Source organism: Erinaceus europaeus, chromosome 13, assembly GCF_950295315.1.
Source record: "Erinaceus europaeus chromosome 13, mEriEur2.1, whole genome shotgun sequence".
NCBI classification, from domain to species: Eukaryota; Metazoa; Chordata; class Mammalia; order Eulipotyphla; family Erinaceidae; genus Erinaceus; species Erinaceus europaeus.
The window spans coordinates 14,580,692-14,606,327 of record NC_080174.1 but is presented as its reverse complement, the minus strand read 5'-3'; the positions used below and the strand labels follow the sequence as shown (position 1 = coordinate 14,606,327).

At 44.2% G+C, this 25,636-nt stretch overlaps 1 protein-coding gene across 6 annotated transcripts in view; it reads left to right on the top strand.

The window, feature by feature from the left end:
- Positions 1–25,636, top strand: part of UST (uronyl 2-sulfotransferase) — a 426,518-nt gene that overhangs the window by 300,625 nt on the left and 100,257 nt on the right. For all 6 annotated transcript variants that reach the window (XM_060205366.1, XM_060205365.1, XM_007516394.3 and 3 more), the window contains exons 6-7: positions 12,925–13,022; positions 16,741–16,898. In XM_060205366.1, coding sequence (XP_060061349.1) covers positions 12,925–13,022; positions 16,741–16,898 — 256 coding nt within the window. The remainder of the gene's footprint in view (positions 1–12,924; positions 13,023–16,740; positions 16,899–25,636) is intronic.

Here is a 25,636-nt window from a genome sequence, read left to right as displayed (position 1 = left end):
AAAATGCAATTAAAATAGTGTGTTAGTTAAAGAGCAGGGAAACCACTGCAAAGTTTCGATAGTCATCTAATAGAAGGGAAGAGGAGCGATAACAAAGAAGATCACCTGAAAACTCAAGACAAGATTTGGAATACTTTGGGAACCCACCAATTTGTGGGTGAGTGCAAACGTGTAGCTCATGGACAGAGAGGGGGCCTAAGGAGAGATTCCTGGGCTAGAGCCCATATCTACTCAGAAGCAGCTGGTAACAGTCTGGCAGTTTGACAGCTAAGGCACCACCTCTGGTCTGAGTTTTATCAACAAATAAACTGCTGACAGGAGGAGAGGATCCCCTAAGGCTCACCAAATGCAACTGTGAGTCTCCATTGCTACTGTCCCTCGGAGGCTGGAGCAGCAACAGGGAGGCCCTGTACTGACATGAGGTCAGAGACCTGATCAGGAAACTCAGGAGAAGACATACACCCCCAGTGGTCTGGAAGTGGGGCTGTATAGTGGCAGCCTTTCTACATTGTTCTCCCAATGAATTCGGAGACAGGTTGAATGATTGCCTCAGTACCCACAGAGTACAAACAAGATCAAACTCACAGGGCCAAGGACTATTGCCCTTCTTGGCTCTGCCTGTTGTCAGAGAAGCCAAACTGTGCCTGGGCCTTTGAACCCTTAGGGTGTGGGAGCCTCTTTGCATAACCACTTTTCTATCTCTCCCCCACCCTGTTTTATCTCTAGGTTAGAAGTAAGTAATTAAACTAAAACATCTGCTTATAGTTAAAAAGCCCACAGGCTCCCATACCCTACAGGGAAGATAAAGAAAAAAGAGGGTTTAACAGCCACGGTGCTTCACCTCAAGGATAGAAACAACTGTTAATTTCCATAACTGTGAACTCTTTAAGTATCTTAGATACAGGTCAATCCAGGCAAGTGTGATTAGTGGATTGAATAGTACTGAGAGAGGGACCTCATAACACACCATATACAATGGTTAAACCAAGAAGAAGCATTGGAGAAGTGAACTAGGACAAAAGCCCAGATAGAACCTCCAAAGGAGAAGCACATAAGAATGAGGACAAGATCCAAACACTAACTGAGGCATTAGTCACAGGAATGAGGAAAGACTTTGAAAGTAATATAATCAGAAATGAGAAAACAGCAAATGAGACTCTGAAAAAAACACTATCTCAAGGTAATTAGCTGAAAGTTGAAATAGCTGAACTAAGAACACAACTAGTTGATTAGGCTAATAGTCTCAGAACAGGGCAACAAAATAGCTGAGCTACAGAAAGCAGTACAGGGGAGAGAGAGAATAGAATGAGTGAGGCCGAAAACAGAATTAACAAGATTGAGGATGAACTAGAAAAAACTAAGAAAGAAGTAAGTGATCTCAAAAAGAGATTAAGGGATACTGAAACAACAACAGAGACATATGGGATGACTTCAAAAGAAGTAATATATGCATTATTGGCTTGCTAGAGGAAGAAAGAGAAGGAGGGGAGAAAAGCATTCTACAGGACATAATAGCTGAGAACTTTCCTACTCTAGACAACATAAAAGGCATAAAGGTTCAAGAAGCTGAGAGGGTCCCAAACAGAATTAACCCAGACTTAAAGACACCAAGACACATCATATTTAGGACGAAAGGAATAAAGATAAGGCAAGGATCTTGAACACTGCAAGAGAAAAACAAAGCATCTGTTAGGAAGCCACTGACCAAGCCTGACAACAAACCAAGACAGAAAAGGACAGAGTAACAATTTTCAAAAAGATTTATTCACATAAGCACATAGAATAACCATTGTAACAACTTATACAATCTAATATTTCCAAGCATCTATGATTTTTCTTAAGTTCTGCATCCCTCCCCATAGTCTCCTATGTAATGATAATACTTAAGCTGCATTATAATTATTTGTCTTTTTTAGTTGTCTTAACCGATTATCTGAGATACAGCCCTAGAATGTTAACAATAATACTAATAAAATAAAGATAATTGTAAAAATAACAGATATGCAGGCCTTACAGTCTAAAACAGTAGAAGGAAAGGATTATTTCTTTTTAAAAAATTATAATAACTTTGTGAAACCAACAGGACAAATGAAGAAAAAAATAGCAGAGAAAAAGAATCAAAGTAGAAAACAAGATAAGATGCAAAAGTCTGTACATATCAATGATTAAAATAGCAATGCATGACTGAGTTGACTTCTTAAAGACAGAGATGCCCCATCTATTGAAGAGACTAAAAATAATGGGACAGGGCTAGGTCACCATTTAAATAAGTTTTTAAGACCTTCTTTGATATTAGTCAAAAGCATATGAATAAAAGTGGCAGCACATATAAGTAAAAGGAGCCAATTACCAAGAAGATGTCCTTATAAATATTAGTATGGTTACATATTCAAAACAAAGGAATTCATATACATTTATTCATCAACTATGCAATGCTACGATGCTTAACACGACACCCTGTGGACACTAGATGCTGTCTTTGAGAATATAATAAAGAATTTTAGCATTGGCTTATTGAACTTTCCACCTGGGCTTGTTTAAACATACTGTATAACCAATTTCAAATTATTCCAAATTAAGAATCTCTGAAATAAAGTTGTGTTAAGTCATAGTGTGACATCAGCGATGTAAACTAGATAAAAAAATTCTAACGTCGAATATACATATAATGAATTTTAATGGTGCACACTTAAAACTTTTAAAATTTATTTTATTGATTACATAAAAGAGAGTGTTTCGGGGAGTTGGGCTGTAGCGCAGCAGGTTAAGCGCAGGTGGCGCAAAGCACAAGGACCGGCATAAGGATCCCGGTTCAAACCCCGGCTCCCCACCTGCAGGGGAGTCGCTTCACAGGTGGTGAAGCAGGTCTGCAGGTGTCTATCTATCTCTCCTCCTCTCTGTCTTCCCGTCCTCTCTCCATTTCTCTCTGTCCTATCCAACAACGACAACAACAATAATAACTACAACAATAAAATAACAAGGGCAACAAAAGGGAATAAATAAATAAAATAAATATTTTTTTAAAAAAGTGTTTCACATGAGACAGACAGAAAAGAGAGACCAGTCAGAGCATCATTCTGGTACATATGGCACTAGGACTTGAATGGGGAGTTTCAGGCATTCAAATCTGATGCTTTACCAGTTGAGCTATTTTCCTGGCCAAGCACATGTGAAACTTAGTGTGGTAATTCCAGTTGCATCAGTAAAACATAGCTATATATTTAAAAAAAAAAACACCAAAATTCTATCTGAAAATTTAAAATCAGAATCCTAGTAGAAGTCTATCTTGCATTTTCTTTCTAATGAGCAACATTAAAGAACTGATGTCCAGTTCTGGTTCTTGGTGTTCCTTTAACTAATCACTGAATCCAATCCTCATTATTTATGGGCCTGTAAAATTTGTGCCTGGAATTTTTGGTCAAGGTGGACTCTCACAGCATCACACTTGGTATAATATTTAGGGGGTGGGGGCCATAATTTCTCCAGTAACACTGGGGTTTAACCTCTGCTTCAAGGCGTTCTTTGTGTTCTAGTTCCAGACATTCTCTGCAGAAGGAAAATGTCAGCCAAAAAAGCTAGAATTATGAGAAGTAGCGATTGATAATGTATTCCACTTTAACTTTGGAAAATGTTTGTCCAGAACTGGGCTAGACCTGGTGTTTTTACACTAGGATCTGTAGACATTTATCCACCTAATAAAGTAGCCACACAATCTGGCAGAGGTCTGCGTGGTTGGCAGGCCTCCCTACCCTGGAGCCTTGGAGCAGCGTCGGACATAGCAGGTGTGGCTTTCTGAAGGTTGAGAGAGTTGAATTTGGGAGATTTGCCCACATGCCACCTGCATGCCATGCTCCTTCCTGAAGGCCAGGTTGATGGCCCAGCTTTTTATAGGCTCAAAGGACCTCTATTCATTCAAATAACCAAGGAATTGACATGGCTTAGCTGAAAAGGTTTGATATGGGCACTAGAGACGAAAATTGCAATCAGTCATATTTCTTTCTGAGAAAAGATACCATGTGCTTTGAAAATATGGGTTTTTTTTTGATATTTGGGGCACCAGTACTACCTAGCATCTTAACACAATGCCCACTTATATACCCACCCTCACCGTGGACTCTTGTCTAACTTCACTTTTTATTGGTATTTGCTAAATCCCTCCTTTTTGAGCTCAGAATTAGCCATAGAATTGAAGAAGGTAGTGTCTCTAGTTGCAGAGAAAGATTATGAAGCTAACGCTTCCGTAAGCAACCCACTCTTGGGGGAAGGGTGGTAGCACAGAGGGTTAAGCGCACATGGCGTGAAGCGCAAGGACGGGCGTAAAGATCCACATTCGAGCCCCCAGTTCCCCACCTGCAGGGAGGTCGCTTCATAGATGGTGAAGCAGGTCTGCAGGTGTCTGTCTTTCTCTCTCTTTCTCTGTTTTCCCCATCTCTCTATTTCTCTATGTCCTATCCAACAGCAGTAACAACAAGGGCAACAAAAAAATGGGGGAAAATGGCCTCCAGGAGCAGTGGATTTGTAGTGCAGGCAGCGAGCCCCAGCGATAACCCTGAAGGCAAAAAAAAAAAAGAAAGAAAAGAAAAGAAACTCACTTTTCCCTTAGTTGACATGGGTTTGGTAGGTCCCTCTTTCCCCTAAAGAGTTAATCCAGGGGAGGATAGAAATCTCGACCATCTGAACCTTAGGAAAAAGAGGACGTTTTCTCTTATTTTGGTTTCTTGGCAAGATGCCTTAATCATAAAATCCAAGTAATCGTGACCAAGTGAAAGAGACCAGACCACTTGAGCCCTGTCATCAGAAGCACCTGCTTAAACAGGGCAAGGGAGAAGCAGTGTCATGTGTGAGGTGGGACACCAGACCCTGCTGTCCACAGTGTAGCCGACTGAACCCCACGGGCCGCGCACAGTGTGGCAGCCTGATCACGGTCACTGATGAGATGTCAGCAAGGTCCCAATAAAAGGTCCAGAATGCAAGAGTTGATGATATGAAAAGCTCAAGTTCATGTAACAGGGCATGTCATACCAGCTTCCTAACATTAGCAGATGTCATGCCCTTTGAGGGACTATGTAGGCTCAGCAAGACAGTGTCTCCAGAAAGAATCTGGGTGAACCCCTGGTACCAAGGAAACTAAGACATGTTCAGGCACAGACAGGGAACTTATCATTTGCTACCAAAAGGTACCTTTGAAAACAAGGAAGAAGCCCAGTGGTGAGACTGGAGGTGAAGAACAGGATGTTGTGAGCTGTACCAATCCCCCAATGTCTCTGGGTGTTGCCCTACAGCAAGGATTTTCAGATTTAGAACCTTTTCATCAGAAGAGGTGTTATACAACACCCAGGAGCTCATCTAGCGTAATGGGTCCCTGAACCCCTGACCCACTGTACACCACCCCCACTGTGTACTCTGTTCTGCCTTGAATTTTCTTATACTGTTGCTCCTTAAGTTCCTCTTCTCTGGGCTCAACATTAGCTATAGAATTGGGGGGGGGGGGGCATTAGTGCCCCTGGTTATAGAGAAAGAAGGTTCCAGAAGCTAAAAGTGATTTCAGAGGGCACTGGGTGGTGGAGCAGAGGGTTAAGCCCACACGGCCTGAATCTCAGGGACTGGCTTAAAGATCACAGTTCGAGCCCCTGGCTCCCCACCTGCAGGCGGGTGGGGGGTCCCTTCACAGACAGTGAAGCAGGTCTGCAGGTGTCTCTCTTTCCTCATCTCTGTCTTTTCCCTCCTCTCTCCATTTCTCTCTCTCCTATCCAACAACAATAGTAACAAAATACTACTAACAACAATAATGATAACAGCAATGATAAACAACAAGGGCAACAAAAAGGGATAAACTAGCCTCCAGGAGCAGTGGATTCATGGTGCAGGCACCATGCTCCAGCGATAACCCTGGAGGCAAATTAAAATTAAAAAAAAAAAAAAAAAAGAAGTGATTTCAGAGTATGACAGCAAGTTCCAGGTGAGTTCTGGTGAACCATCAGGAAGTTGATATTACCCTCAGGGATACACTCAGGGAAGGGGTTATGGCAACCCTAGCATCCATTGTACCTCTGCCCCTAGCTAGACAAGTCCTAGTGAGTGGCCCCTCACATTTGTTCACTTACTAAGATAAAGTCTCCAGTGTCTTTCTCATTGATTTTGCAACCTTTCAGTACATACACTGGTAAAAGCTCAGTAAAATACTCTCTTCTCCTCCCATCAATTTTTGTCTCTAGTTCCCATCCTAACTATTAGAACCTTACTTTGGGGAAAAAGGACTACCCTCAGGCCCACCTAGTTGAATGCACATGGTGTCAGGTTCAGGGACTAGGGTTCAAGCCCTCAGTCCTCACCTGTAGGTAAAGTTTCTATACCAGCAGTATAGAAATACTGTTGGTCTCTCTTTTTCTCCTCTCACTTTATCTCTGCCCTTGGAAATTATAAGAGAAAAAAAAAAATAAGGCTACTGGGAACAGAGGATTCATCTTCATGCAGACATCAAACATCAAGCACCAGCAGTAACCCTGCTGGCAAAAAAAAAAAAATTGTCCTCTATTAAAATGCAAATAGTTCTGGGAAGCACATTAAGCTTGATAACTTATTTATATACTCCGTGAACCTTGATTTATAAAACCATTTCCGCTAGACACCAAATTTGTGAGCTTTCACTATTTGATCAGTAGAGGCCGAGGAAGAAGCTAGAGAGAACAGGAGAACCCTGGGTACCTCTGGGGAAGTGAGAGGCCCTTGTGAGGAACAGGGAAGACAGCAGTGACAATTTCCAATGGACACACATGCATACACAGCAAGGTGGCATATTGGGAAAGGAAGGAGGAAAACCTAAAGGAAGGCAGTGAGCTTAATGGATTCTGGTGACATGGTACATGATGTGACTTCCTGGTTGAACCTCATTTTTCACACAGATCTAATACACTGACCTCAGCAGGAACCCCCCAGGATCCAGGTGACCAGCTGAAAGCAATTGGTCAGGGTCTTTGCTTATAGTCTGCTCACAGCAAGCCTCTGACATTAGGCTGACACCATAAAAACAAAACACTCCATCTTAATTCACAGTCCGTTGCTCTCTAGGACAATTTAGATTCTGCCTGAACAGGACATGGGCTTTCACTGTGCTTGCTATCTCCTATCTGCAGCAGCCTCTTTGAATAACCCTCTGCAATCTTCTGCGAATCACTGTTAGGATCTTCAACTGCCTGCAAGAGAAAAATAAGTAAATGATTGCTCCTACCTGGAGTTAGAACATATAAAATAACAGCTAGCTTCCCACATTCAACTGATGTTTCCTTAAACGTTTCAAGATGAGGTCAAGTTGTCATTCTGCCTTCACGTGTAGGACAAGAAGGTTCTTCTTGGCTGTGTGTGTGTGGGGGGGGGGGCAGCTGGTGGCACACATGGTTAAGTGATGTGCAAGGAACCAGGTTCAAGCCCCAGGCCCCCACCTGCAAGGGGAAAACTTCACGAGCAATGAAGCAGAGCTGAGGGGTCTCTCTCCCTCCCTATCTCCCCCTTCAATTTCTCTCTGTTTCAATCCAATAATAAATAAATAAATAAATAATATTTTTAAAGTACAATTTAAAGAGAGAGAGAGAAAGATCCAACATGTCCCCTGCTCTAAAGAGCAGAACAGCATGAAAGATAATGAGACCAGAGGCTCCGTCATGCTTTCTTTTATCATTAGGTATAATTTCCTTTCTACAGTGAGAACACTGAGTCATTCATTAAGTCTATGTCTTCCCATGTTATTCTTTCTTTGAACTTCTGTTTGGACTTGGATCCTTTTTTTCTTTTTATCTCCTTAGATGATAACATACACTGTTGGTACAGTAAATTTCCCACTGGGAAGCATGTCTTACTGTGCAGTGGGTGAGCTAGTTGACATAACTCATGCGTGGAGAATTTTGATCATTTTGCTATGATCCTGAGAGATGGAGAGAGATTTCTTTGTAAAGATGGGAACTTAATATTGCAAAAATAAGGTATCTTTAATATTTATAGGCATTTACTATATGTAAAAGTGCCACATTAATATTTGATACCTTAAAATAGCAGAGACATGAATTCAGTATTCCTGAAGTCTTGGGTAGTTGCTGTTGAGTTTTATTTGCGTTGATTTCATTTCAGAATTTTCTTGTGTACATAAATAATGGTGTGTGCCTAGGGGCTTGGGCTAGTGAGACCTTCTGGTTTGGTTTCAGTGTAAGAAGAGCAAATGAACCACAGCATTTAATTTTCTCCCAGGACCCCATTAAGACAATGATAAAGTAATTTTTCTTGTTTTTTTATCTTTTATCTTTTTTTAAAATTGATTTAATAGTGATTGACAAGATTGTGGCATAAGAGGGTTACAATTATATATATAATTTTTCAAGTTTTTTTTATTAATTAGATAGAGACAGGGAGAAATTGAGAAGGGAGAGGGAGATGGAAAGGGAGACAGCGGGAGTCGGGCTGTAGCGCAGCGGGTTAAGCGCAGGTGGCGCAAAGCACAAGGACCGGCATAAGGAAAGGGAGACAGAAAGACACCTGTAGCCCTACTTCACCACTTGTGAAGTACGTGGGGACCAGGAGCTTGAACCTGGGTCCTTGAGCACTGTAATGTGTGCACTTAACCAGGTGCACCACTGCCTGGGCCCCAAAAGTCTGGTTTCTGTAATTACTTTTTTGCTGGACATGGGCATTGACAGGTCGATCCATACTCCCAGCCAGTTTCTATCTTTCCCTAGTGAGACAGAGCTGTGGAGAAGTGGGCCTTCAGGACCCACTGGTGAGGTAGTTTACCCAGGGAAGTCAGGTTGGTATAATGGTAGCATCTGCAACTTGGTGACTGAAAAGCATTAAGATATAAAGCAGAACAAATTGTTTAATAATCAGGAACCTAAAGATAAGAATATAGCAGATGAGATTTGGGGTGGGGTCTTCATGTTGGGAGAAGCTAGGAAATCTATTTTAGGTATATTCCAAGGGGCCCATGACTTTAGTAATTTTTGCCTGAACCCAACAGCTAACATACAGGTAGGCTAAAAGTATTGCTGGGAAGATAGTGTCAGAATTGGGAATAGGAGTAGAAAGCTGGATCAGGGCAAAGAATGACTTCCAAATATGGGAAACGTATATAAATACCATTAACTATAAACCCCATCGATCTTACCTAGGGCCCACATCTACTCATATTCAGCACAAGAGCCTGTGTAACAGCCGAGCTTATCATATCAAAAACTCTTAAGTAAGACCTAGGGTCTTAGTGTTCTAACTGCTGTCTTAACAGATTGCTGTCCCCACTGCATTGTTGAGCCCCTCAAAGTCTTTTGAACAGGAGAGTGGCTCAGATTCATTTGCATTTCTGCTAACTGGAGCAACACCTCTTGCCCCTAAAAGTGGGGAAATGTGTGTACATAGAGATCCTGCCTCTCTCTGACCCAGTAGAACACCAGAAATTATTTTAAGTATTTGTTTTGGCATATAGATGCAAGGAAACACATTTGTACAGGACTGGCTATACAGAAATATCTGCTTAAGTCAGAATGAGTTAAGAATTATACCAGGCTGGATTTATTCAACAAATATTTGCTAAATGCCAACTCTCTACCTCCTAGTTGACCGGTATCTGCTAAGACCACAGTAGACCACAATGCTTAGAACTGCTGACGGTGTTTGTGGCCAATTTTTTTCCAAGTTAATTCACTTTAATTCTTGATATCCCACAAATGAGAAGAGCCATCTAGCAGTGGCCCTTCACTTCTTATTTTACTTAGCACAGTCCTCTCTGGTTGTATCCAGTTTGTTCCAGAGAGTGCAGTCTCATCTTTTTTGATTTCAGAATGGGAATCCTTTGACTATAAATTCCATAACTTCTTTATCCAGCTATATGTCATTGGACACTTGGGTTGCTTCCCTATTTTGGCTACTGTGAATAATACAACTATGAAGATAGAAAATGTATTTTCCTTTTTAAAACAATTTTAATTTTTATTTATAAAGTGGAAATGTTGACAAGACTGTAGGATAAAAGGGGTACATTTCCATACAGTGCCCACCCCCACAGCTCTATATCGAGTCCCCTCCCTTGATAGCTTTCCTATTCTTTATCCCTCTGGGAGTATGAACCTAGGATCATCATGGGGTACAGAAGGTGGAAGGTCTGGCTTCTGTAATTGCTTCTCTGCTGAACATGGGTGTTGGTAGGTTGAGCCATAGTCTCAGCCTGTCTCTCTCTTTCCCTAGTGGGGCAGGGATCTGGGGAGGTGGGGCTCTAGGACACATGGTGGGATCATCTGCCCTGGGAAGCCAGGTTGGCATCATGGTAGCATCTGGAACCTGGTGGCTGAAAAAGAGTTAAGGTATAAAGCAGAAGAAATTGTTGACTAGTCATGAACAAAGCAAGAATATTGCAGATGAATATTTGGGGTTTCCATTTTGGAAAAAACTCATAGGTCTATTTTAGGTATATTCCACCGTCACTGGTAATTTCCATCAGGAACAACATAATGGACCCTTTTGTGGGCCCCTTTAGGACCTTGCCCTCAATGTGGATCAACAATGGTAGGGAATGTTCCATTCTGTGAAGGGAGGTTGGACAACATAATGTACCTACCACCCGAGGAAGATGGGTCCTGAAATTAATGCAGCCTGGAATGTTCCTAGCCGTGACCACAGAATGTGAGCTCAGACCTATAGGGATGCAGAGGTTACACAGGCTCCAGTGCTGAGTATGGGGCCCCAGATCAAATCGATAGTGTTTACAGTTAACAATATTTATATGCTTTCCTGTTGTTTTAACCGGTCTGGCTTCACGGGCGGGTAACAGAGACAACCAGAGACACACGGCTGAGCTGAGAACGCAGTTTAATCTTTATTCACGAGCGGGCCAACATGTGCTCTTCCGTCTTTCTCCTCCCGCAGCAGAGAGAGACTCCTAAACTAATCACCACACAGATCTGTCCTGCATCCTTCTCTGGTGGCTGCGGCAGGAACTCAAGAAGTACGTAGGGTAGGGGGCAGGAAGAAAGAGAGGCGCAAAACTAGCAAGGGCTAAACCACAATCTCCCAGAGGCGGAGGGGTGAGACCAAAACCAATGTGAAGCATACAACAATTCCCCCTTTTCTTTTTAACTAAATGACCATAGTATCAGGAGTGTGGGGTGAACAGAAACCTATATCGTACAGGCATTTTTAAAAAAGAAACTGGCGCAACATGGAGGAACATGTAAGCGAGCAACAAGAACCAGTGTGCTGCTAAGGGAAGGCCTGAGTGGGGGGGGCGTTTTTGCCTCTGTGGGCAAGACTTTATCAGCTAGAAAAACATTTCTTGCCTCTGGGGGAGTGTTACTTGTCTCAACGGGCATTTTCTAGCATGGGGGCGTATGGCCTAAAGTCCCAAGTCAGCTGGCTGCAGTCAGTCTTTGAGAAACCCAGCAGCATAAAGGGAAGCTGCTGTAGAGTTGTGTAAAGTGTCCAAGAGGTGTACCAGTGAGTCTGATAGAAGTGTCAGTCCAAAGCAGATGTCCACTGAAGAATGCCAGGGGGTGGAACGTTGTATGAGGAAGGTCAGCTGCTGGAGTTCTGCTTTTCTGTAGAGAACTTGACAGCTGCAATTCACTTACTTATGAAACAAAACTTGTAGCAGGTTAGAAGTTTACCACAATTGATAACTCTATTACAATTGGAAGTCTTTTTTAGTATGATTTTAAGTTTGTTTAAAGTTTAAACAATAAAATGTGGAAAGGTAAACAGAGAACCATGGAAAAAAAGAAAGCCTCAGGCATGAGAATCATTAGTATAACCATTGTGCTATCTACCCCGCCCATATTTGAACACACACATAAACATGGTTTTCAAATACACAAGGAGAAAAACTTTTGTTACGAAGACATGTCATTTTAAACACGAGTTTAGATCTGTACTGTCTAGTTGTTCGGGGGTGCGTTGTTGGGCGGTGGCTTCTTGCGCAACTTCAGCTCCAGGAATTGTAGGTAGCGATCTCTGCAGGAATCTCTGTGTATTCTAGCTTTTTTGACATCAGAGCTGAGTTGGGGATCTCGGCTAGGGGGCCCAGTTTCGGCAGGGAGCCCGTGGTCTCCAGGTGGTCCAGGATCTGTCCAGACTTCATAGCAGGAGGGCGGGCGGGCATGATGGGCTGCAGCCCTGCCTGCCATGCCTGCTGCCCTGCTCTCTGCGGCCGAGCAGCATGGGGGAAGCCCATGCCCAATGCCCCGTGCCACGCGGCGGAAAGCCGGCTCATGCGGGCTGGCATTGGGTGGAAACCACAGAGTGGTCCAGAGATAAATGTACCAGAAACAGCGAAACAGTCTCGTGAAGAAAGGGCAGAGGCCTTTGGAGATCTCTTCACAAGCAGAAGAGAAGGCCATAGTGCATAGGCAGCCAAATTGTCACTTATCTGGGGGATGGGCAGGTCATGTCCCACGTTGTAGGTGCCATATGTTGTTTTAACCATATGTTGTTTACAATACTTTCCCCCTATTTGGGAGCTACTCTCTTCCCTGATCCAGCTTTCTAGTTATTTTTTCCAACTATGACACCATCTCCACAGGAAAATGTACTTTCAAAGTGAGGGCACATGCTCCTGGTGAAGTGTGGGGTGACTTGAACACAACATGGATGGGTGTGAAACTAGACCCCGGAGACATTACCATTTTGTGAAGTGCTATTAAGCACTCATTTATTAAAAAAGAAAAGAAAAAAATATGCTTGTGATCTAGCTAAGCATTCACCAGCATCTCTGAAATGTTGGGACCATGTGTGTACCTGCCTGGTGAAACTGCATGGTGTGTAGTCCAAAGAAAGTTTTCTCTTGAAATCTGTGAATTTTCTCTTCTCCATGGATGCCCCGTGTCATCAAATGGTCCCTTTTACTTCAAGCCCTGCAGAGACTACAGGACACCTCACTGTTGTATCATTCTCTCCTAGGATATCAATGAGTGTATCCTTGAAAACTACCCCGAGTGTTCCAACCCCAGGTTATTTTACATCATCCCGTATTTCTGTGGACAGCACCCCAGATGCAGGTAAAGATGAAAGACTGGTGGCCTCGGATGTGGGGGAACCAGGGTAACAAAAACAGCTGATTGAACCAGTGTGGAAATCTTTTGTGACCTTAGCCTCTTGACTTTCTGGAATTTCACCACTATAGACAGCTCACCTTTACTGAGCTTTCATCAATACTGACTGATCACCTTTTTTTTAATTGGGGCAGTAAATACACTTGTTGGTACATGTGTAAAATTCCTAGATTTTCCGCAAGGCACTCTCACCCCCAGCCTGGGTTGTCCCCCATCATAGTGCACCAGGACCTGAAAGCCTCTCCCAGAGTCCTTTGCTTTGGTGTAGTACACCAAACCGAGTCCCTCAAGGTTTCACAGAGGCCTTTGCACTATTCCATAAAGCTGTGGAATTGGAATACTAACTAAATTATTTTGTCGTATTTAGCTTGTCGTGATCTCTACTCAGACCCAAGAATAGGACCAAATGCCCAACCCACTCCTCCATCATGGTTACAACTACCGGACCTTCAGAGTTCATTTGTGCAACCAAAAGATAGCTCACTTGGCAGAGCATGTGCCTTAGCACCGGTGAGGCCCTGGATTCAATACCCAGGACCACAGAAGAGTACCATGCACAGCACCAAGGGAGTTCCATGGGTGGTGGAGCTGGGTTATAATGTCTCTCCTCTCTCTGGAGAGGCCTCTCACTGGTGCAGTGCACAGGTGATGCCCTGGATTCACTCTCCAGATTCCACTTCGTTATCATTTTATTGAGAGTTTGATGGTTAATAGTACTTGTTGACATATGGGTACAGTGTCTCATCTCCCTGTGATACGTGTTGGTGAAACTCTCTCCCCCAACTTGGGTCCATTTCCATCACCAAACACCAGGATCCCAACACACTTTTCACCCACTCCTGCCCCCTTCTCCAGAATCCTTTCTGTAGGTACAGCATATCACCGTGAATCCAAGTTTCACTCTGTTTTCCCTTTTCTGTCTTCTTAGATTCCACCCCTAAGTGACATACCCCACTTTTTGTAAAGTTCAGTAGTGTCTTATTCCAGAGAAATACTTAGTAGAAAGACCCTAATATGGGGGTGGGGGGCAGACAGTGGCCCACCTGGTTAAGTGCTCACATTACAATGTGCAACGACCCAGGTTCAAGCCCCTGGCCCACACCTTCAGGTGGAAGGTTCATGAGTGGGGAAGCAGGGCTGTAGGTGTCTCTGTCTCTATCGCTCTAGCTCCATCTTTCTCCTTCCTCCTTAATTTTTCTGTCTCTAACCAATACTAAATAAAAATTAAAAATAGACAATACTATGTTTTCTATTATCACACCACTAGATTTATTTAGATACAAGACTTTCCTTTTATTAACTAACTTGTCTTTTTCACAATCTTGTAAGTTTTGCATCTGAGAAAGACAACGCAATACAACACAACTTTGTTATAGGAAGTACTAGGAATAAGCCCAGGGCCTCGCATATACAAAACTTCTCTTCCCCCTTCACACACACACACAACACACACACACACACACTCAACACCAGGACTGAGAAGATAGCATAATGGGTATGCAAAAAGATTTTTATGCCTGAGACTCCAGAGTCCTAGGTTCAATACCCTGTACCACCAGAAGCCAAAATTGAGCAGTGGCACTGCTGTTCACACAGTATGGACCTTCAGAGAGAGGCCCGATTGCCTCTCACCTCAGCACCCCAGGGTGCTTGCTCAGGGTGGGGACTAGTCTCAGTTTTTGAAGTAGGGCTCAGATATTTGGACCCCTCCCAGGGGATTCTGGTCTAGCTCAACACTGACTGTACTAGCTAAAATGTCACGTCTTGAGTCTTGAGAAGGATTGGCAGTTACAGTGCATGTTGTTGCTTGGTGGGAAATCAGACTGTGCCAGCAGCAACATTTGATTAAAAGGTCAGTTTTGTCCCCCACAGACACCAAGGGGAGACAGCTGTCACTAAGTTGCAGCCCATCCCTGTACTTTTTTTCTGGCCACACTGTAATTACCGCTTAGCGATGACGTGCACCATTGTTTCTGTGGCTGTTTTTGTTGAGTTCACCATCACACAAGCGTTGGTTTACCGACAAAGTGCTAGTTGTCTGCACTTCACGAGTCCAGGTAGACTGCACTCCCAGCCTCCCTCCTGTAATACTCCAGGTTCAAGGTTGAAGCTTTGGTGCCAGGTGACTCACTTTCTGTCACAGTGAAAGTAGTTAATTTGGAAAAAAGATTTTATCCCCCTCAATGGTTTTTACTTTTTATTTTGGCAGGATAGAGACAAATTGAAAGGAGAGGGGGATAGTGAGGAAGAAAGAAACAGAGATACCTGCAGCAAAGCTGCACTGCTTGTTAAGCCTCCCCTGCAGGTGGGGGCCATGGGAACCTGGGTTCTTGCATATGGCAATGCATATGTTCAACTGAGAACACCGTCACTCAGCCACCTCAAGTATTTTTTTTTAAGTATCTTTATTTACTTACTGGATAGAGACAGCCAGAAATAGAGAGAGAAGGAGGAGATAGAGAGGGAAACAGACACCTGCAACTCTCACAAAGCTTCACCACTCACAAAGCTTTCCTCTGCAGGTGGGAGCCAGGGGTTTGAACCCAGGTCCTTGCACATTGTAACGTGTGCACTCAAGCAGGTACGCCACCATTGGCTCCCCTCAAGTATTTTTTTAAGATTAGAGAGAAAAGGGGAGGTGTATGTATGTGTGTGTGTGTGTGTGTGTGTGTGCGTGCGCGCGCACACACACACACCCATGAGCGTATCATGAGAGAATATCAGTCCAGTACATACAACGCTGGGGACTGAACCAAGAGCCTCAGACATGCAAGTCCTCTTACAGTTGAGCTATTCCTGTGCCCTCCCTGGAGTACTTTTTAGTTAACTTGTTTATTTTTATTTATTTTTAATTTTTTTGCCTCCAGGGTTATTGCTGGGGCTCAGTGCCTGCACTGTGAATCCACTGCTCCTGGAGGCTATTTTTTCCCTTTTGTTGCCCTTGCTGTTTATCGTTGTTGTTGTTATTATTGCTGTCATTGTTGTTGGATAGGACAGAGAGAAATCGAGAGAGGAGGGGAAGGCAGAGAGGAGGAGAGAAGGACAGACACCTGCAGACCTGCTTCACCGCCTGTGAAATCGGGATCCTTATGCCGGTCTTTGCTCTTGGGGCCATGTGTGCTTAACCCACTGCGCTACTGCCCAGCCCCCGGATTATTTATTCTTTTTTTTAAACTTTAGTTTTCTTTTTTTTTTAAAGATTTTATTTATTTATTAATGAAAAAGATAGGAGAGAGAGAGAGAAAGAACCAGATATCACTCTGGTACATGTGCTGCCGGGGATTGAACTCAGGACCTCATGCTTGAGAGTCTAGTGCCTTAGCCACTGCGCCACCTCCCGGACCACTAGCTTATTTATTCTTATGGAAGAGGAAACCTTAACACCATCATGGCCCATTAGATACCAGGGATGGATCCTAGAGCTCCCTGCATGCAACTCCTGTGCTCTAGCCACTGAGCCCCCTTCCTTTCTGGCTCCTCAAACATTTGTTGAATTGTGTTTTTTCCTAAACTTGGAGCTTGTCCTCGTGGCACTTTATGTTGATCTTCACACGATGATTTGCAGAACTCTCAGGGTGGGCAAGAGAAACAGTCACTTCCAGTGGCTTGTTGCTTCCTGCCGGAAGTGAACCTCCCATCTGAAAGTGCTTTTCTCTCCATTCAGGGAGCCCGGTGAGTGGGCGCTGGAAAGAGCCAAGCTGAACGTGAATGAAAACTTCCTGCTGGTGGGGATTCTGGAAGAGCTGGAAGACGTGCTGCTTTTACTGGAAAGATTTTTACCTCATTACTTCAAGGGTGTACTGAGCATCTACAAAGACCCAGGTATCTCTTTATCAGCAGGCTCCTGTGGAGGGGGGGGGGGGCAGAGGGGCAGGATGTCTGTACTGAGGGTCACTCACCTTCCAGGAGACTTGGAAAGTGAGGTGGTGAAATTACCCCCTCTGTTAATGAAGGGAAGCTCTAGTGACTTGCAAAGGGAAGCCACAAGTTAGAGGCGCAGAACTTTGCCCTTCAGGTCCACATATAACGTGACCAGGATGTAACGCATGGTGTCTCCCCTCCTCCTGCCTCCAGAAAGGAACAATTGACAACCTTCCCCGTTGACCTTGTCCTGAGTCCTTTGATCAACACACATCTGTTGATGGTGTGTCTCTGATGCTAATTCAATTTGACAGGAGCACTCTTGCATAGAAGAGTCCCAGCAACGAAATGGTGGAGCAAGTGGGAAAGACTGTTAGGATTAGATTCTGAGCAGCAGAGTGGTTTCCAAATAGAAGCGAGGAATAGGATGCAACGAAGCTGTTACCAGACTGCCCGTTGTATCACAGGGAACATGATTACTTTCAGCATTCCATCATTTACTTGGCTCCTTAGAATTTGATCCTGAGAGAAAAACACACAACACCATTTGCGTCTTGGTCTCCCTCATCTTCTGTCTCCTGTGACAAGCCTTACGTACTGATTCAGTCATCTGTTTCTCGGCTTGGTTTGGTTTCCTGAAATGGGAGTTAGTAGCCAACAAGGTAGAGATATAGAGCAGGGTGGCCTGGGAGGTAGTGCAGTGGGTAAAGCCCTGGACTCTCAAACATGAGAGCCAGAGTTTGATCCCCAGCATTTTGTGTGCGAGAGTGGTCTCTCTCTCTCCCCCCCCATCCTTCCTCCTTTTCCTCTCTCATATAAGTAAACAAATAAATAGAGAAGGAGGAAGAGAGAGAGGGTGGGGAAACCCTGGTGATGACAGAAAACAAAAATAAATAAGAAACCTGTGGGAGACACCCCAGCTGTAGCCTACTGCCTGGAGTAGCACAGCCAGGTAGAGACCTCACGCCACACCCGCACCACTGGCAGGTCCCAGTGCCCAGGTGAACTGGACTCCGCCTGGAGGAACCCGGGACCCTGTTCCATCAGGCGGCCCAGCTGGAGGGAGAGGGCTGGCTGGGGGACGCTGTGTCACTGGCTCACTCCCCCAGCTCTCTCACTGAGAGACAAATTCCCCTGTGAGAGAATGTCACCTGTGACCAGGAGCCTCCAGGTATACCCTGTGGGTGCATCACCTCAGCAGGAAACAGCTGGAGAAACCGGAAGCCTAATAAACACCAATCTGTTGGGTTTTGAGCCTAGGCCTTCCTTTGCCTTTTCAGCAACAGATAATTTCAAAAAATTTAAGGAGGGTTCCTATGACCCATTTTTTTTAGCTCATAAGGCGAAATAATGCCTGGTCTTTGTGCAAGAATCCGATCTCAGTTTAGATTCTTTTGAAGAAATGTTTTCCATGGTCTGTTATGTCTCTCTTTGGCTTTATCTTCTGTGTGTGTGTGTGTGTGTGTGTGTGTGTGTGTGTGTGTGTGTGTGTGTGTGTGTGTGTTGCATAGTAATATGTGTGCTTGACCTCGTGCACCACCACCTGCTCCTGTATGTGCACATTTGTGTGCTTTTGCACACGTGTGTGCCACACATGGTATGACATCAGAGACCAGCTGCTGGGGACACACAGTTGTCAAAAAAAAAAGGGGCATGCTGTGGCTCTGGCATTTGGGATGAGTTCTGACAAGTACCAGCACGGGAGCTGGTGGGCAGTGGCACACCCAGTAGAGTGCACACACCACTATGTGGAAGGACCTGGGTTCAAGCCCCCAGTCCCCCCACCCGCAGGTGAGGGGAAGCTTCATGAATGGTGAAGCAGGGCTGCAGGTATCTCTCTTTCTCTTTCCCTTTCTATGCCTCCATGCTCCCTCTCCATTTCTCTCTGTATCTATCAAATAAAAGGGAAGGGGGGAAATGATTGCCTCATGCTGGCGCTGAGCCCCAGTGATAGTGTCAGTGGCAATAAAAAAAAAATTAAGTCTCAGCACACATGCCACCCATCCTGGCTTCTGAACTCAACACCATTACAGAGCTGTCCCAACCCAGCGTCACTTGGGATGTGGGCTCAATAACTTAGAGGAGGATGTCTTCTCTCTGTCCAAACTTAAATGCAAATAGACCACAAAAGAGTAATTCTGAAGGGCCCGCTGAGGGGCTGTCATCAGGGTGTGCCCTTATAACCTCCACAAACTCTCCACTGAAAACATGGCTCCTCAGAAGCTGTCACCTTTGTACCACAATCTGTAAGCCACACATTAGTCAAAGTAGAACAGATGCCAGAAAAAAAATGAGGTAATGTTAGCTCTTTCGCCTCCATCAGCCAGCTATCTTCTCACCTGTAAATGAACGGGTCTCCCCCTTTGAAAGTCCCTTAGTGGATGAACCGTGAGGTGACTGGAGAGGAGACGGAACATCTGGCTCTCTCTACTAACTGGGCCAGTGGTTAAAATAGAGAACTGTGTTTCTATTGCCCTCAGGAACACCTGCTATGCTGGTCCCAACCCCTCTACACACACAGACGCACACACAGGTGCAAGAGTCCATACACAGTCACGCAGACATGCACAGACCATATATGCATATCACACACACACAACTATGTGCATTCATAAGAATACACATTCAGGGAAGGGGAGGTAGCATAATGGTTATGTAAATAGACTCATCTCTGAATCTCTGAGGTCCCAGGCTCAGTCCCCCACACTACCATAAACCAGAGATGAGCAGTGCTTTCATAAACTAAATATACGCATTAATACAAGCATGCCCCCACACACCCTCTCTCCTTCCACACTGGATTAATGAAAGGTTTGCTCCTGCCACAGAGAAGACATTACATTTTAACCCAGTGCAGCCGCCTCACATCCAGTCCCTGAGTGGAGCTGCCTGTTGCCAATTTGGAACATCACTCCAGACTGACTTCCTCAGCTGCCTGTGTTTTGTGGCTTCCTGGGCATCTCCCTGTGACGTTTTCCTTTAGTGACATGGAAGATTGAGAAGCTCCACAGTGACTTTGCCCCTAGAGAGTATCATCCTTCTGGGGTGGGAAATGGGCCTCCCTTTCTGGTCAGCAAAGACCCAGCCTTGCCATTTTCTCTTCATAAGTCAGGGCCATTTCACACCAGAACCTTCCTCACCTGAATGTTTTTGAGTTGAAATCCACAGATTCAGCACACTAAAACCACTTGGAAATTAAAACCACAGTGTCATGATAAAGGCCAAAATAAATAAGCCAACTGACTCCAAAGACAGAAGACTTTTGAATATCTGTGATAGTAACTGTCCTTATAAGAAAGTTCCTTATTGGGAGCCGGGTGGTGGCGCACCTAGTTGAGCGCACCTGTTATAGTGCTCACGGACCTGGGTTTGAGCCTCCATTCCCTACTTGCCCGGGGAAAGCTTTGCCAGTGGTAAAGCAATGCTACAGATGTCTCTCTGTCTCTCCTTTCTATATACCCTCCCCTCTCAATTTATGACCGAGTCTATCCAATAATAAATAAAGATCATATAAATTTTTTTTTATTTAAGAAAGGATTAATTAACAAAACCATAGGGTAGGAGGGGTACAACTCCACACAATTCCCACCGCCCAATCTCCATATCCCACCCCCTCCCCCGATAGCTTTCCCATTCTCTATCCCTCTGGGAGCATGGACCCAGGGTCATTGAGGGTTGCAGAAGGTAGAAGGTCTGGCTTCTGTAATTGCTTCCTCGCTGAACATGGGCGTTGACTGGTCGGTCCATACTCCCAGTCTGCCTCTCTCTTTCCCTAGTAGGATGGGTCTCTGGGGAAGCTGAGCTCCAGGACACATTGGTGGTGTCTTCAATCCAGGGAAGTCTGGCCGGCATCCTGATGACACCTGGAACCTGGTGACTGAAAAGAGAGTTAACATACAAAGCCAAACAAATTGTTGAGCAATCATGGACCCAAAGCTTGGAAAAGTGGAGAGGAAGTATTAGGGAGGTACTCACTGCAAACTCTAGTATACTTCTGCTTTCTTACTTTGGTGCCATACTCCAAACTCAGTCAATTTCTGCTTTGCGTTTCTACTTCTTTTTTTTTTTTTTTACATGCATAACATTCCCCAGATTCCCATTTAGCAATACAACCCCCACTATTTCATTCATCATTTTTCATGGACCTGTATTCTCCCCACCCACCCACCCACCCCAGAGTCTTTTACTTTGGTGTAATACTCCAATTCCATTTCAGGTTCAACTTGTGTTTTCTTTTCTAATCTTGTTTTTCAACTTCGGCCTGAGAGTGAGATCATCCCATATTCATCCTTCTGTTTCTGACTTATTTCACTCAACATGATTTTTTCAAGGTCCATCCAAGATCGGCTGAAAACGGTGAAGTCACCATTTTTTACAGCTGAGTAGTATTCCATTGTGTATATATACCACAACTTGCTCAGCCACTCATCTGTTGTTGGACACCTGGGTTGATTCCAGGTTTTGGCTATTACAAATTGTGCTGCCAAGAACATATGTGTACACAGATCTTTTTGGATGGATGTGTTGGGTTCCTTAGGATATATCCCCAGGAGGGGAATTGCAGGGTCATAGGGTAGGTCCATTTCTAGCCTTCTGAGAGTTCTCCAGACTGTTCTCCACAGAGGTTGGACCAATTGACATTCCCACCAGCAGTGCAGGAGGGTTCCTTTGACCCCACATCCTCTCCAGCATTTGCTGCTGTTACCTTTTCTGATGTGTGACATTCTCACAGGAGTGAAGTGATATCTCATTGTTGTCTTGATTTGCATTTCTCTGACAATCAGAGACTTGGAGCATTTTTTCATGTGTTTCTCGGCCTTTTGGATCTCTTCTGTGGTGAATATTCTGTCCAATTCCTCCCCCCATTTTTGGATGGGGTTAAAAAATTTTTTTAAGTTCCTTATAAAACCCTAAAGTTGGCCACACAACTGAGCCAGTCGGTCTAGTTCAACAGCGCCACCTAGCATCCAGACAGAGAACTACATGACCTCGTCTTCACTCATCCAGAGATCTTGAATGTTCCTGTGCCACATCCTTTTCCTGTAGAGTTTAAATAATATCTGAAGTGTTTGTTTCAAGTATTTTACCAATGTAAATGCATCCCTTACTATTCATTTTCAACATGTTTCCAAAACACTGGAGCAGTCTCAGGGAATGTACTAGAACTTTGTGGGGTGCGTTAGGAGTCTAGCTGCCAGGTGTTACAAAGAACAAGTGTGTGGTTCCAAACAAATCACTCAAGTACTGGATTGGAGGGGTTCAGATCGCTCATAAAGTAAGTGCTTCATTTTGAAAATCAGAAACTTCTTACTTCAAAGTATTTGTAGGGACTGGGGAGACAGCTTAACAGTTAGGTTATGCAAAAGACTCTCATGCCTGAGGCTCTGAGGTCTCAGGTTCAGTCCTCAGCACCATCATAAGCCAGAGCCGAGCAGTGCTTTGGTATCTCTCTCTATATATCTTACTCATTAAAATCAAAGTAAATAAAAATTAAGTATTTGGAGACCATGATAAGAGTATAAATTCACACGCACACACACATATATATGTAGAGAGAGAGATGAGATATGAATGATTAGGCTTCCATGGGAAATTCATCAGTGAGTGCTGGATACATTTACATTGCAGAATTCCAATCCAAACACATTTACACCAAAAAAATAATAGCAAGTGTGTAGAAAAGGAAGTGCAATGCAGTTTGCCCCAGGGAGACTCTCAAGTTTTTATCCACCTGACAAGGAAAATGTCAGTCCGAGATGTCAAACTAACATGAAATGATCAAAGCGTTTAGAAAACAGGGCCAAGGTGGGAGGCAAAACCCACGTCCGTTCTTTTTGCTGCCGTGATTGTGCCCTCGTGGCCCAGGTCAGTCCAGCTGACCTCTGAGGTCTGTATTGTTATGACCCTAAAGTATTAAGTCATGAAGTCGTACAACTGAGGAGAAAGTTCAAGCAGTAGGAGCTTAACACCTGATGCTTGGGGTTCAGTGTTCAATCCATGGCACCGTGTGCACCAGCGTAATGCTTTCCCCCTTCGTGTGTGTGTGTGTGTGTGTGTGTGTGTGTGTGTGTGTGTGTGTGTGTGTGAGAGAGAGAGAGAGAGAGAGAGAGAGAGAGAAAGAAAGAGAGACTGATGTGAAACTCTCTCATATGTAATACATTTTGAAGATCTTTTTTTAAAAAGCAAATGTATAATATTCAAGTATCAAGTAGGTTGTTTTCCGGCTTCTCCTTCTACAATTATAGGGTATCTTTTCTCTTTGCTTAGTAAAACAGTCCTTGGACAGCCCCCAGTGACTTAGTCATTCTCAGCTCTAGTTAGGACAGCTGTGGCTACTGAGGTGCCTTGCCAGAATCCTGGATGGAGGTGCCTGGTTCAGAGTTCACCTTTTCCTATAGAAAATGACAGGGGCCCTAACTGGACTCTCTGTTTACCCATCCCTTCTATGCTGGTCGGTGGGAAAGACATAACACCACAGTGGCTACAGCACAAGGCTCTGGAGTAGACAGTCTGGGTGTTAAAATCCCTTCTCCACTCACCACCTACATGCCCAGAGGCAAGAGATAACCTCTCAGGGGCTCCAGTGTAGGATGCATGAATGATACCGTCATTACGGAGACATACTTGATTGAGTCAGTTAGTCCAGTGCTTAACATCTGATCCATGTTCAGTAAGTAGATTATAGCACCGGGAGGTTACTCCCCAGGTAGAGCACACACCTCACCATGCAAAAAGCCCTGAGTTCAAGCCCAGGCATCACATGGGGGCACCATATATGGTGGGGGAGGGAGCAGAAGCTCCATAGATAGTGAAATGGTGGTGTATCTTTATCTTCCTGCTCTTTCTCTCCACTGTCACAAATAAAGAGAGAAAGAAAGGAAGCATGGTCCAGGAGGTGGTGCAGTGGATAAAGCATCAGACTGTTAAGCATGAGGTCCTAAGTTCAATCCCTGGCAGCACATGTGCCAGAGTGATGTCTGGCTCTTTCTCTCTCCTCCTATATTTCTCATTAATAAATAAATAAAATCTTTAAAAGAAAATAAGGAAGGGAAGAAGGAAGGAGAGAGAGAGAATGGAAAGGGGACTAGGCGGTGGTGCACCTGGTTAAACGCACACATTACAGTGTGCAGGGACCTGGTTCAAGCCCCTGATCCCCACCTGCAGGGGGAAAGCTTCATGAGCGGTGAAGCACGACTTCAGGTGTCTCTCTCTCTCCCTCTGTCTTCCCCCCAATTTCCCTCTGTTTCTATCCAATAATTTAAATAAATAAAAAAAATTTTTTTTGAAAAAAGAGAGAGGGAATGGAAGAAAGAAACTCAGAAACTGGACCAGGGAGATCTCTAAGCAGTATCACACAAGCACAAAGCCCTGGGTCCATTCCCTGATGCCATGGTAACACACACAAACACACACACACACACACACACACACACACACACACTTAATTTACCAACCACATTGCAAGACAGAGACTGGACTTGTGTCTATAAGAAAGTAGAATTTCGGGGTCAGGCAATAACCCAGTGGATTAAGTGCACATGGCGCGAAGCACAAGGACCAGCTTAAGGATCCCACTTCGAGTCCCCAGCTCCCCACCTGCAGGAGGGGTCACTTCGCAAGCAGTGAAGCAGGTCTGCAGGTTTCTGTCTTTCTCTCCTCTCTGCCTTCCCCTCCTCTCTCCATTTCTCTCTGTCCTATCCAACAATGACCTCAATAACAACAACAGTAGTAAATACAACAACAATAAAAAACAACAAGAGTAACAAAAGGGAAAATAAATATAAAAAATTAAAAAATAGAATTTCAGGCTCTGTAAAATCTGTATTAAAAAGAGAGGTGGGAGGTATGGAGAGAGAGAACAAGATGAACCAGTGACAACTGACCTTTGACTAAAATCAAGTACCTTCAGGAAATAGTATTTCTACCTTAGGAAGAGGGGATAGTGCTATTCTGGCCAGTACCCCATTTCTGAAACTATCATGGGAATATGGTTACTGAAGATAGCACTACATGACATACATAATCCTAGTATGCCAGGATTTTTTAAAGTAGAGAGACTCCAAGACCACACCACCAAAGGAAGGTGCCTTCAATGTGGTGGTGGCTCAGACCTGCGTAATGCACATGGTGAAGTGGTTCTCTATCCCAGAATGATTTCTTCAGCCAGCTTTTTGTCTGTCTGCTTGTTTGTTTGTTTGATTTGTCACATCCAGTCATTGGGGCTGGGTGCTGGCACTACAAATCTACAGCTCCTGGTGGCCATTTTTCCCCTTTTTAAAAATCATATTTTTATTGAGAAGGGGAGAAGAGACAGAGAGGGACAGAAACATAGACACCTGCAGACCTGCGTCACCATGAAGTGTCCTCACCTGCAGACCTGCGTCACCACTTATGAAGTGTCCTCTCTGCAGGTGAGGAGGGGAGAGCTCAAACCCAAGTCCTTGCGCTTAATCTTATGTGCATTGAACTGGGTGTGCCACTGCCCAGCCCCCATCCAGGTTTTTTTTTTTTTTTAATTATCTACCTTGGTGCCCTAACACTTACCAGAAACATCAGGAAATTGAGATTTCAACTTTCATTGAAACTCACTCTAAAGCTTTGACTGGAGTCAACTACCATCAGCATGGGCTGATTAATGAATTTTTCAGTTAGTAGATATATAGGATGGGTGGCCAAAGGTTTAAAGAAGTTTTGTTTTA